Source organism: Aulostomus chinensis, chromosome 9 (assembly GCF_037954235.1).
Source record: "Aulostomus chinensis isolate RoL2024-O1b breed Wild chromosome 9, RoL_Achi_v1.0, whole genome shotgun sequence".
Lineage (NCBI taxonomy): Eukaryota > Metazoa > Chordata > Actinopteri > Syngnathiformes > Aulostomidae > Aulostomus > Aulostomus chinensis.
In genome coordinates this window covers 7,933,662-7,947,134 of record NC_141328.1, presented here as the reverse complement: position 1 = coordinate 7,947,134, position 13,473 = coordinate 7,933,662, and the positions used below count along the sequence as shown (strand labels likewise).

The following is a 13,473-nucleotide window of genomic DNA, read 5'->3' as shown; positions in this document are numbered from 1 at the left end:
AGCGTGGGTGATAACGTGACCAAGCGAAACACCCTCAATTAACGAACATAGATGTTAGACACTAATATATCAGTCAATTTAATGTAGTAAAACAGTTTAGGACACGATCGGTGTGTTTTGACATGTTTGAGAAGATGATTTCAAAGAATTGGTGCAAACTGCTGTCCTGCAACCAAATAAGATGAGATCAAATACAAAACTTCATGTAGCTCGCTCTAGGGCTGCATGACTGCGAATAAATATCTAATTGTGATTATTCTTATTGACACTGCCATATGATTTGGAATATTAGAGGCCATGTTAATTCTTGCATCATTACTCACTTTTTCTTTGAGAAATGCATTAAAATTATCTGGGATCTGTATCGAATTAAGATCAGTGTTACGTGTGGGCAGGACAGCTGCTACTTGAGACGAAAAATAAAATAATATTAGTATTATTAGTGAGTTTAATGTTTGTAAAATTATTGTTTGCTTTCCTGTGGTTTTCCAGTTAAATGCAACAATTCTTATGATGTGATCCTCATTTTTAGGTATTTGATAGTTCTTTTCATTATGATTATGAAATAAATCATCTGATTATAGAAGGAAAAGGCTTAAAACTTATCTTCACAAGTTTAACTCCATGACACCCACATAGCAGGTTATGAAACCACAGTCTAATCCGGCAAGTGCCACATCATTTACAGTATGGACAGATAAGAGCGTGCATATTTTCAGAAACGGCATTCATAATGGATCCGGAATCAACTTGATGTCTCAATCAGCAAACGTCCCAACCCAACTTGATTCCTCCTCGGTTTTCAATCTGTAGCACCAGCAAACAAAAGATGGGAATAAAAAGACATCTATTTCACACCCCATAAACAACTTTATCACTGTCAAACACAAGAAGGAACCCAGCCAGGTTAATGAGTTAGTGGAGAAAGAGGAAATACTTGTACACAAGCATGAGGAGGTGATTAATGACACTGTAATACTGTGTCACATAGCACACGGACGATCTTAGGAATAAACGGCAATTCCAGGCTGCGGCTATCTCATGACATTCATTCACTTAACGATGGCACACAATGTTCGAGCCCAGTGATGGATTACACTACAGTATATCATACATGACGTGAAAGGGCACACAGGGTTCCCACGGATCCACATTTATGAAGGAAGAATTCAGTAATTAATAAATGATGACAACAACTGATTTGCTCTGAAGGGAAAAGAGATTCTGCTATAAACTGCCAAATAAAATACGCAGGCTAACTTCAAGAATACCTTCTTGTAGTGGCTAAGTATCAATCACTGACCCAACTTAAAGTCCTGTATCCCTCCATTGTTTTCATGTAATTGCCTTCCCATTATAGTCTCCGAAACTTTTCCCCAAGGAGGCAGACAGTTGTAAAACAGCTATGGCAGATCAACAGATCAGAATGCAATAGCCACCATACTGAACCCCCCTCGGCCTCACACTCGCCGCCCCACCCTTGGAGAAAAGTACAAAGCGTCCCTTGTGTGCGAGCACAGAGACCTGAGTGATACTGCTTTATATCATGGTATTCTCCCACTGTCACACACACACACAGCCATCCAGCCCAGGCAGTTCACTCAGCCCACTGACCTTCAGTGAGCCCCTAGGTCCTTGGCATGATGCACAAACAACACACTGTACAGCAAGAGCCATAAGCCCCAAAGAACATGTAAATAGGCAGATGCGACATTGTGACAAAACGCCAAAGAATTGTACTGCAGTATACTTATTATCACACGATATACCCTCATCTTCATGCCAAATGAGACATTTCAAATGCATCCAGACATGTGGGAACCTAACAATGTTTGTTATTGTCCCACAGTTTTCAGTTTCCTACATTTGGTTACTTGTCACATACTTCAATCACAAATGTTTTTTCCCAGCATTTAACTGACATTCATATACATCATAGATCAACATCCAGAAAAGTCCTAAATCAAGGACTTTTTTTAGTTATTTTTGCTCAATAAACACCTTAATAAAATCGTCAAAAGTCCGATAACTAATCAATTATTTAAACATATCATTTACTTTCTTTTTTATCATAATATTGAATGAATAATGTATCCCCATCTAATTTGTTACACATCAATTCATAATTCAACCGGATATATACAGTAAGGCATCCTAGGAAGCCATCATTGTTAGATGTTAGTTTTTAAGCAATATTAAAGAAGTCTCCATGAAATGTGTCAGAATCACGGTAAACAACTTCACCATCACTGCTCTCAACAATCAGAGAAACCCGCTGTGCTCGACCTGCCTGACATCAAAGGGCAGACGGACAAATTTAGCGATGATCTGGTGAACACAGCAGTGCATTAAGCAGCTAAAAACAAAGAAATTTCCCAGCAAGTTGGTGGAGATCAAAGCAGAGCTAAAACTTGAGAGAATACTGGTCTTAGTTATGCCAGCTGGCAACAAATTCAACTACAAATGAATATTAATGCCGCTCTAAACAGGTGAATCTTTGCTGTGTTATATTCAGCATTATCTATTTGAGGAGCTGATAATATGTCTGCACTGCGTTTACAGCTTTGTGGTCTGCCTCCAAGTGGCCAAAACAATAAAGAATGCAAGTTTTGGATAAAGTCCAGAATGCATTGAGGAACGCCACTTCTAGATGCAGATGTAATGATACATCAGTTTGTATCTATACATCGATTGTTGGCCAATGATACATAGTTAACTTCATGTTGTGTTTTTTGGAGCACAGGGATAAATTTCAGTTGCTTTTAGAAATTTTATAATTTAATTGATTTTGGAAATTGGGATTTATCTCATATGTATCTCCTATCGATCACAAGCCCTTATGACATTTGCAGATTTTATGAAATTTTAAAATATTGTATTGTTATTCAAGGAATCAATATAATAAAGAAAGATGATTAAACTTGTGATTTACATCCCCAACCGAGATGATTCATCTATCTGAGCTTCTGTGATATTTACTTGAATGAACATTTATATTTGCTCTAAAATGACTTCAACAACATGGGAGCAATGCCGAGGAAGCTAGCTAGACACATGATTTCCACCTCTCCACTTCTGGAGCTGGTAATCTGGGTTTAGATGAAAAAATGCTGGGGCTGAATTTTGTTCCCATTTCAGCCGGGCAGCTACCACTCTGTCCTCTTTCTTAGATGAAAACCAGCCTTGTGTTGAAAGGTTTGCTGCTCTATCCATCTCAGAGATCCAGATGTCATCCCTCCAGAGGCTTTACAATTAAATCTATCAGAATCATCAGAATCAGAATACTTTATTCATCCCCAAGGGAAATTCTGTAAATTTAAATATAGGATCTGTAAATTTAAATATTGGATTTGACCCATGAATTACACAAATATATAACACAAACTTACAGACTTAGCAAAAGGTTGAAGAGATGAATAAACTGAACTTTTGAAGACAATCTTGAATTTAATGAACCAAAAAATACTGCATAATATTTCAGAAATTTAAAAAAAAATGCTTTCCAAATGCCGTCAAGACGTTTTCCCTATCCTGTTTATATCAATTTCAGGAAAGGCCAAGGTCAATTTGCTTTGTTTGACCAGTAATCAAAGAAGCTGAGATTTAAAAAAAAACAAAAAAAAACTATAAGCATTATTAATGGAAAGAATCTGCTTATTATGATGTGCACAAATCCTCAAAATAATCCGAGCCAGCGGGGGTCAGCAAAAGATACGACAACACCAATACGCAGTGTTTCTATCAACTTATGAGTGAGTGTCACCGCTCATGACACAACTTTCCATAATCACCACTACAGCAGTATAATAAATTCAAGATACCATCACAGTCTTCAAATCAAGTCAAGAATCGGGCTTTTCTTACCTGTTTCCAAAGGAACTTGTCTTCCTGGTTGATCTGCCAAGTGGTGACCACGTGGATGATGGACAGCACAGCTCCACTCAGCACCGCCGCCCTCATCCTCACAGGCAGCAGTGTGTAGATGATGTAGATAAAGAACACGGACCACCAGATGCCTTCTGAGGCACTCCGGGGGGCCACCATGAGGACCCCAAACACCTGTACTGACACCAAGACTCCGATAACCAGATAACTGACCATCCACATGTAGTCCTGATGGAAGCCGTTGCGGTTGCACACCACCATGAGAGCCATGAAGAGCGCCATTGCCACCGACAGGGCTGACGAGTAGGCCACGTGAGGGGGGGCGTGGACACAGTGGAAGGTTAGCATGATACCGCACACAATCACGAGTACCCCCATGAGCATGGTCAAGGAGCTCTGATTGAGCCTGAAGAAGTAACGCTGGTATAGGCGCTCCAGTTTGCGGGACTGGAATTTTTTGGACTGGAATACCCGCACCACCCTGAGCCAGCAGTCTGCAGCCGTCACCACCCCTGCTGTGCCGTTGGGACCCTCATCGCCCATGTCCCCGCTTCCGCCATTACACCCGCCTTTCCTGCCTTTCAACTCCCCATCCTCAAAGTCCAAGTCGACTGATTTCAGCCCCACCCCTTCACCTGGAGCTCCACCCCTTTTGCCGTAGTGGTCCTCCTGCCATCCGCAACGGACGCCGAAGTTGCCACCACCTCCCACAGCCCCTGCCACCCCTCCGCGGTGGTGCTGGTGGAGGGGGGCTCCAGAGGGGGGCTCCATAGCATCTGGGTCCCGCAGACAGCTCATGTAACGCGGGTTGCAGAGAGATGAGCCTCCCTTCCGTTTGGACTTCTTGCCATTGCGCTCCCCCCACGCAGTCTTGCGGTCATCCACTCTGGCGACTAGGAAGCCACTGAACCAGGACATTCTGTGTGAGCAAAGACAGCATTGAAGTCAAAGACACATAAGCGCTGCACCATGTGGGAGGAACATGTCCCCCTGTAGTAGCTACTTATTTACCTGTTGGGGTTCTGGTACATGTCCCCACCCTTTCCCTTGCAGCCGGTTCACTCATTTATCCCTGTGGATGAAATGTTGAAGAAGCGCTGGGTTTCTAGAGACCACGCTGCAGGACCGCAGGGTGGGAGTGACTGGATCAGGTCAAGAGGTGCACCAGTCGCTTCACAGAGATCCAGATGCTTGTGCCAGAGCCGCTGATCAAAGAGCAAGGTTAATGAGAGGACCAGTGTCTGCTGCCAGGCCTATCTCCACGGCTTCTGCTGGGTCTGGGGGGGGGAATCAAACAGTAAAGTAACAAACAGGAAACAGAAGATACACTGAATATCAGTGTCTGGAAAATAAATAGCTCAAATTTAAGCAGTGAGTAGATCAAACGAGACAACGTGAAACAGACCTCTCAATAGCAAAGAGTTCCATTATCCCACATCTGACAGGAAATACAATGCAGCATTGTCAGATAAATGCACATAAATCTAATGTCCTGGATAACAAAACACACTTGTGATTTTGTCTTATGTCGTGGCTGGCTGGAAGAGATTCATGGAGAACAAGCTACTTCTGAAGGAGGCAGGGGGGAGTCAGGGGTCGCTCAAAATAGATTGTACATCTTTTCGAGGTGAACCAACACTTTGTGACCCCCCCGTGCAAAAACACACCCTCTGGTATAAACACACAACATTTTTTTTGGACTCACTTGGCCCCAGACTTTTTCTAGCTCTGTTCATTATCCTAATCCATGATAAAACAATAAAAGACAAGAAAGAAACACAAATAAATGCCAACCTGACTCTGTCAAGACGAATACCAAGGCAGTTAGAGTATAAACACCATGACAACGCTGGATCTACGGCTACAAACCAAAAGGCATTTAAAATCAGTAGCTGCCATTTCTTCCCTTTTTAAATTACATAACATCCACATTAATCACAAATGCATGAACATAAAAAGCCATATGAACCCGATAAAGGTAAGACATTAACACCTGGGGGGTTAGGGGTCCTCTGTCTCTTTGTCCTCATTCCTAATCAGATTATTCCGAAAATGTTGAGACCATCCAGTTTGACATCGAAGATAATGAACAATTAAAGTCAGTGGAACAGGAATTCGACTGAAACTAGTGGTAATTTGGATATTCGTTTTTCTGACCACACACAGTATGCCAGTATTTACAGACTTATCTTTTTAAAACCTAGTTTATATGATGTTCACATTTTGTGCTTCATAGAAAGACATGTAAACAATTATGAACGTGAAAAGGAATGTTTTTATTCATTGCTTTAAATTGGGGAAAGCCCATAAATCATAGATTTATTGTCATTTCCTCATATAAATATTGTCCATGTAAAAAAAAAAAAATACCAACATCTGTTGACACCGACAGTGTCTTCACACATTGTACGTATTGAAAAAGACATGTAAAAGTTCTGAATTGAAAAAGTAAATTTCTTTATTTCCAATCATTTGGAAAAGCCCATAAATCATACTGTATATTTACTGCATTGTTCCATCATCATCTGTTGCCTGTGATGAGAAAAGAAGAAAAGACTCGAAGAAAACTCCTCTGACATTTTCTCATCAGAACAATATTGTTCTATTAAAAGAAAAAAAAACAGTATTAATGCCAATGACAAAACTTATAGTCAACAGTAAGAAAAAGTTGCTCTTTAGTAAGGTGTTTAGAAATATTGAAGGAAGAGACAAAAAAAACAAAGGAAGAGACTGAAAATATCAGAAGGCATCATTTTTTAACATCATTTTTGCCGATGTAGCAAAGGAATTTTACTTTTTAGTATAGGTTGGATACTCACTTTTCTTTTTCTTTCAGATAATAACATTGTTCAGGGACATGGACATTGTTTAGGCCGAGGACATCTACACAGTGGCACCACAAATTTTGTCATTTTTGTCATTAGAGTGGCAGTTTAGCAATCAGAGGGTTGCTGGTACGATCCCTGCTCCCTCAAGAAATCGTACCCTTGTGCAAAACTGAAGCCAAAATTGCTCCTGGTTGGCTGCTTGGCTCCTCGCACTGCAGCCTCCACCATCAGAGTGTGAGAGTGTGTGTGAATGGGTGAGTGAGGCAACTGTCACTCAGTTTACATGTGCAGTTGCAGTTGAGCTGCAGAGCTTGTATAGGCTGTTTAAACGGACTTCTGGATGGGAGGTGTCCTCCCCTGCTACAGTATGCGGTGTTACGGCAAATGTGCAATCAGATAGCTGGCCTTTGCCTTAAATACAAAATATGTTAGAAAGCAGCATCCCTTTATCGGCGGACTTCGATTCGAAGATTTGTAAAGAATCTGGGGCAGCTTCAGTTTTATCCAGGAATTTACTTTTGTTGGGTTTTGTTTGAACGTTTCTCCTGCCATGTTAACATCCCTGTGACTGTTTCTGTTGTACTAAAAGGATTAACCACCACAGCAGGACTTATGGAACATGTGCCGACTGTCAGCCCAGTGAAATATATACATGCGGGAGTAATTTGAAGCCGAACTGCATTATTTAAGTATGTCATGCGCCATTCCCACTGACCAAAAAACCCACTGACACTCTGCTTTTTTTTTTTTCATCTCAACCACAAATGAAAGCTGTCTGCGTTCACACAGCTCTACCATTGTTCAGTCTCTGTTGATTCATTCATGAATACAGATCCAACACTCAGGTTTGACATAGTCCTCACTGAGTTTCACCCTGATGTGAAAGATCCACATTACTTTGTCAATGTAAAAATAAATCAATAAATCCTAAAATGCTTTTGTTTTTCATTTATTAGTTAATTTCTTTGCGCAACTGACTCATAGTTTAGTGCTTGAGCATCACCTGTCTTCAGGAGAAGGATTCCAATGAAGCCTTGATAAATAAAATGAACTTTTTTTAATGGAGAAGGAACGATTTTGGATTGGGAATTAGTATCAAGGATAGAGAAAGTGTCTTAATATGTAAATAATGACTTATTTGGACAAAACGAAACTTTTTAAAATGTATTCATTTGTGCTGTACTTTATGTTCATCTCCTCATATCAGCACAACAGCCATATCAGCTTCTTTTCAATCTATAAAATAACTGTAAAATAATCCATCATGCTTTCATGCAGACTGACTTAAGAAACATATGCCCCACCAACTGCTACCAGCTGGTCCTACCAGGCCTCAAGTCTCCAAGAGCTCCCTTACAGAAACGCATCCGCCGACGCTGCTGCTGCTGCTGCTGCTGCTGCAACCGCCGCCTCCTCGCCCGGTCTTTTCACCGGGGAGGCGTGCTGTGTTATTGAAGCAAAAATAGCATTTCCTCGCTATATCTTGCCTGCATGCGCCCTCTCTGGCACGTCCAAGCCGTGTCCCTCCTCCCTGGCAGCGGATCGACATGATTCAGGGAGAGCCACCCCCTCCTCCTCTTCTCACACCTCCTACCTCCTCCTCCTCCTCCTTCTCCCTTCCACCTCGTCCCTCACTCCCCTGCACAAGGTCGACCAGCTTGTACCCAAACGTCGCGGCGGCTTTGCCAGTCGCTTGGTGGTCGCCTGGCTCCCCTACTTGCGCGACAAGAAGAAGAGGAGGCGGGGAAGTGGAAGGCGTGTGACTGACTGCTTTGCTCGGGCCATTTTTAACCGGACACCCGCTATAATTACGTTACAACCACAAAAAACAAACTGCTCCACTTTGTGTCATGCATCTCTCTGTGTTGTCATGCAGAAGATGCGAAAAGCAATTAGGGGAGGGGAAATTAAAGACAGCAATGGGTGACATTTGTGCAGCATCATGTGTGGATGCTCTGCTTGTGATCCGATGTAAAAATAAAATACAAGAGAGAATGCCATGCACGGGCCGTGTGTGAGGGCCCGCATTCAAACAGCGTAGGCTTCTTGTTACATAACACCGTGGCCTATGTGACAACCATAGCGGGGGCCATAAAACCATTCCGCTGCGTCCGGTAGACCAAGTTAACACACACATACACGCCGCTGGCAGCCATTTACTTTCCTCGATCATGTTGCAAGCCAGCAGCAACAAGCAGGATTTGCGTATTGATAAACACGAGTGATAAATAAAAAGATATAAACATGCAACTGCTGCTGCACATTCCTCAGCATCAGGATGCAGCGGAGATGCATCATGTATAACCCGCGGCTGTTTAAAGTTTTGGGATTCTTACATATCTGCAGCTGCTGTGAATGTATTGACACCCAGCTAGAATAATAGTGATGCATCCCCTGCACACGCATGCACACTCACACTCTCACAGATATGTTGTTATTAGCCTCAAGAGGCAAACATGTACTGTCTCCTTTGGCACCAGTAGCAGCAGCAGCAGTATGAAGGCCTTCCAGCAACTGTGGCCAGCGATGTCATTCACCGCTCCAACCGTGTATTGACAGGAGCGGCGGAGGCGGCTCTGTGCAACAGCTTTGGAGACGGTTGTGTGACAGGACAACATATATTATCTATTTCGGCCTGTGGTGTGCAGCAGCAGCAGTTCTGGTCTGAAAGACGGACTCACCGTGATCATCTTCTGTATCTGTTCCCCGGCAGGACAGCAGCGGACAATCCCTTTCGGTGTGGTGGTCGGTCGGAGCGGCCAGGGTGGAGGACCATTGGTAGGCTAACTGTCCGAGGATGATCCGGCTGAATTGGTCACCCCTGTGGATCTCCTCCTGTCGTTTTCTCACTCCACTCCCTTGCCTCTCCTCCCCCTGACCCTCTCGGCTCCAAGCACCACTGTCAAGAAAGGGAAGTCAAAACACCCCACTTCCGCTTCCGATTTTCAAAATGAAACAGGTACGTGAGGCGACTGAACTCATCAAAGGTTGAGGATGGACTGACAGAAATCAGAGATTATCAGCTGCCATTTATCTGGTCAAAGTCATAGATTTGGTTCCCTCAAATATATTTTACAACAAAAAATTGTAACTTAGTCATCAGAGATATTGAATTGCTGAAAAACAAGACAATTGTGACCAAAGTATCCACATTTTGAAGCTCACAAAAAATTAACAGGATGATTTGACATGTTCCCCTTTGAGTCAAATGCAGTTTGGCATAAAGTACAGTCCCTCCATTTTGAAAGGGAAAACGTTTATAGCATACAAAAAAGTTCAAACAACAACTATACAGATCTTTAAAAGTATGACTTGAAATGAAATTTTGTCTTTCAGGTTCCCACAAATTGGTGTCTGGAGCTCACGAAGCCTTTCACTTCCCTCCTGTATCAATTTTTGAATGCAGGAAGAGGCAGATACATGTAGATAGGTTGAAACTAAAGGCAACTGGCCACTAACAACAGAAAAACTGGCCAAAATCATCAGTTTAAGAAGCATTTATTTTAGTATAATCCACATATTCATTATCCAACCATATGTTAAGTAATCTATAAACACTTAAATTTGAGCTCAAACAAACAAACAGACAAACAGTAACACTTCTGGTACTACAGTGATGTTCCAGGTTTGCGGGTTAACCCCGCCTCTCGCCCTTAGCCACTGGGATAGGCTCCAGCCCCCCCCCCCCCCCCCCGCGACCCTTAACAGAAATAAACAGAAGACAATGGATGGATGGATGGAAATTTGTGGGCTGTATTGTTGTTCTTTGTAGTCAGTTGCCAATAGCTTCAAGCTAAACATATATGGCTAGCCCTTTCTGTATTCTTGAGTAACAAAGAAGCAACAGCAAAAAAGAAAGAAAACAAGAAACCTTTTGTGAATATTTACAAAGCAAAACACCCTTTTCTGGTTTAAGTATCACTTTAAGTAAAAAAAAACAACAACAGTAGTTTACATAATGATTTTTGTTTCCATCTCTAATTTGCAGATGGAAAAATAAATTATAAGTATGCAGGATTGTTTTCCCCAGTCATACAAGTAAAAATCAGACATGTTCTTTCTATATCAGAAATATTTATTTTTTTATGTGTTTGCCATGACAACGTTCTGCGCGCCAGTTTAATTTTTAAGCCTTTATTTTGAAGTCTAACTTCTATGAGATCCGCTATTTGCTGCCCGACTGTGGCTGATTTGACGCAGCTGTCCTCAGTCAGGCGCGCCGTTGCTCACCACTCTCATTCCCACTTTTAGGAACTCGGCACTCCCTCTAGAGGTGAAGCCGCGTCTGCAGCACCACCACCAACCATGATTCCCAGCACGTTTGGACCTTCCCAATAGAGAAACTGGAATGACAGCCTTGTGGTTGAATGTGTCGCCCCGGTTGCAATACACATCCATGTTTGACCAGACTCATACACTGTACTCTTCACTGTTGTCCATCACTGATAATACTGAGACAATAATAGAATATGATGAGTAGCTTCCACTTTTATTCGGGGCCTGATTGGATTGCCTGCATATCTTTAGGTAAATATATCAGTATCAATATATAGACAACATGATGTGTCAATTGTCCATCTTTCAAAAATCGGGTGAAAGTATGGGCCCCACTTAGTTGTGAGGCTTTCAGATGTAGACCCCCAGTAATAATAATTAAAAGCTAAACAGATTTGATTGATTTTTGAGAGTAAATCAAACTATAGTGTAGAACCTTCACATATTTGGGTAAAAAAAAACAACAACTTAGTTTACTGTAAAACGCTACATCATTTATTCAAATATATGCTCCAAAACTATGAAGAACCAAGTGATGCTATCAAGATTCCTGATAAATGTTGATTTTTGGCATTATATTTCACAAATTTGGTTAAAATTTGTAATTATTTATAAATCCTTCTGCACTGACAAAGCACTCATTTCTTCAAGCAAACATTTACAGATTTACTGCCATTCAATCAGATAATCACTTTTCTGATAAAACATTGTCGGAGTAAAAAGCATACAACTGTTTTAATGTCAAACTCCGAACAGATACTTTTTCTCAATTTAATATGTATTATGTGTAAAAACATAATTTTTAACCTTGTTTTCCATGCATCTACGAGAGCATCTTCATGTGTAAGTACATTTCCTGTCTTTCACGAAGAACACTGTCCATGTCAAGTGGTGTCAAACTTCCTCAGCCTTCAGACCCCCACTGTTCCTATGGGATAGTCTTAGTTTGAAAGTTTTTATAAATGCACAACTATTGACAATGGAATTTGCCCATTATATGTACAATTGAACTCAAGAGTAAATGACCAACAGTTATGCAGGTGACTAAAGACATGACACAAGCAATCAATTTATCCTGACTGGATCTAGACTCACGCACAATGATGTACTGGAGAAACCAGTAATCTTATTATTCCTTCCTCATGCACTTCTTCCCTTCTTCCCTCTCTGCCCTTCCTCATTAGGTGATAAGAATACACTTTGGCCCCACGTCACACTTGTTTACCTGATTCTGCTCACCTGTTCCCATGATCACACTTAAGTACCTGCAGTTTCCTTCCTCTCACTTTTTGATAGGGCTGTAAACTGTCCTCACAGAGCACCAGTCCTACTTACTAAATTCTGGTAAGTCAAATTCGTTTTACTCTTGGTTGTAATGTTTGTTATTTTCTTGTTTTCATGATTTTCTACACTGAGTTCAGTGACGGCGGCAAGGTTCCAGGTTCAAGCTCCGGCTCGGGCACAGGATCTTTCTGGCTGCGTCCGAATTGCCAAGTGGCAACCTACGTCCTACTGCTACGACCTACCATTACAGCCTACTTCTACAACCTAAACACGGCGGCACCATTCGGACACCCTAGAACAGGGGTGTCAAACTGGTCCAGTAAAGGGCCGGTGTGGCTGCAGGTTTTCATTTCAACCAAGCAACAGCAACACCTGATCCAACCAATGAGCTGTGTGGACACAGCTTGGTTGATTTAAGTAGATTCAGGTGTTGCTGTTGTTTAGTTGGAATGAAAACCTGCAGCGGCTGCACAGTGGTGCAGTGGTTAGCACTGTGGCCTCACAGCAAGAACGTTCCGGGCTCGAGTCCCGGCTCGGGCGCGGGATCTTTCTGTGTGGAGTTTGCATGTTCTCCCCGTGCCTGCGTGGGTTCTCTCTGGGTACTCCGGCTTCCTCCCACCTTCCAAAGACATGCAATTTGGGGACTAGGCTGATTGGATTCTCTAAATTGACCGTAGGTATGAATGTGAGTGTGAATGGTTGTTCGTCTCTGTATGTTGGCCCTGTGATGGACTGGCAACCTGTCCAGGGTGAACCCCGCCTCTCGCCCGTTGATGCTGGGATAGGCTCCAGCCCCCCCCCCCCCCCGCGACCCTTACTAGTAAGGAATAAGCGGAAGATGACGATGGATGGATGGATGGAAAACCTGCAGCCACACCGGCCCTTCACTGGACCAGTTTGACACCCCTGCCCTAGAAGATTGGTGGTGAAGCACGACCTCTGCTAGCAGAGCACAGATACCGCAAATAGGTAGACGGCACCAACGAAAGACCCACCTGCTGGCCTGACTGTCGTACTGCACTCCACTCTGAGCGCAGTCTTCATTCATTCTCTATTATTAAGCACTTTAACGCACCTGTAAAGGTGTGTTCACAATGCGTCGCGTTTGGTGTGAACACATCACCAATGACAATAAATGTTCGTGTTGCATAAGAATGGGAGACTGTTGGTGGCGCAAACTTGGCTTGCAGGTCCACAAATT

The 13,473-nt window shown here is 42.5% G+C and overlaps 1 protein-coding gene across 1 annotated transcript in view; it reads right to left on the bottom strand.

Moving 5' to 3' along the window:
* Positions 1–9,602, bottom strand: part of LOC147255660 (adenylate cyclase type 6-like) — a 41,344-nt gene extending 31,742 nt beyond the window's left edge. Inside the window, exons 1-3 of the mRNA XM_086213493.1 lie at positions 9,395–9,602; positions 4,897–5,162; positions 3,865–4,804 (exon numbers count right to left, since the gene is read on the bottom strand). Coding sequence (XP_086069619.1) covers positions 3,865–4,804; positions 4,897–4,916 — 960 coding nt within the window. The 5' untranslated portion in view covers positions 4,917–5,162; positions 9,395–9,602. The remainder of the gene's footprint in view (positions 1–3,864; positions 4,805–4,896; positions 5,163–9,394) is intronic.
* Between the last annotated feature and the right edge of the window lie 3,871 nt (positions 9,603–13,473).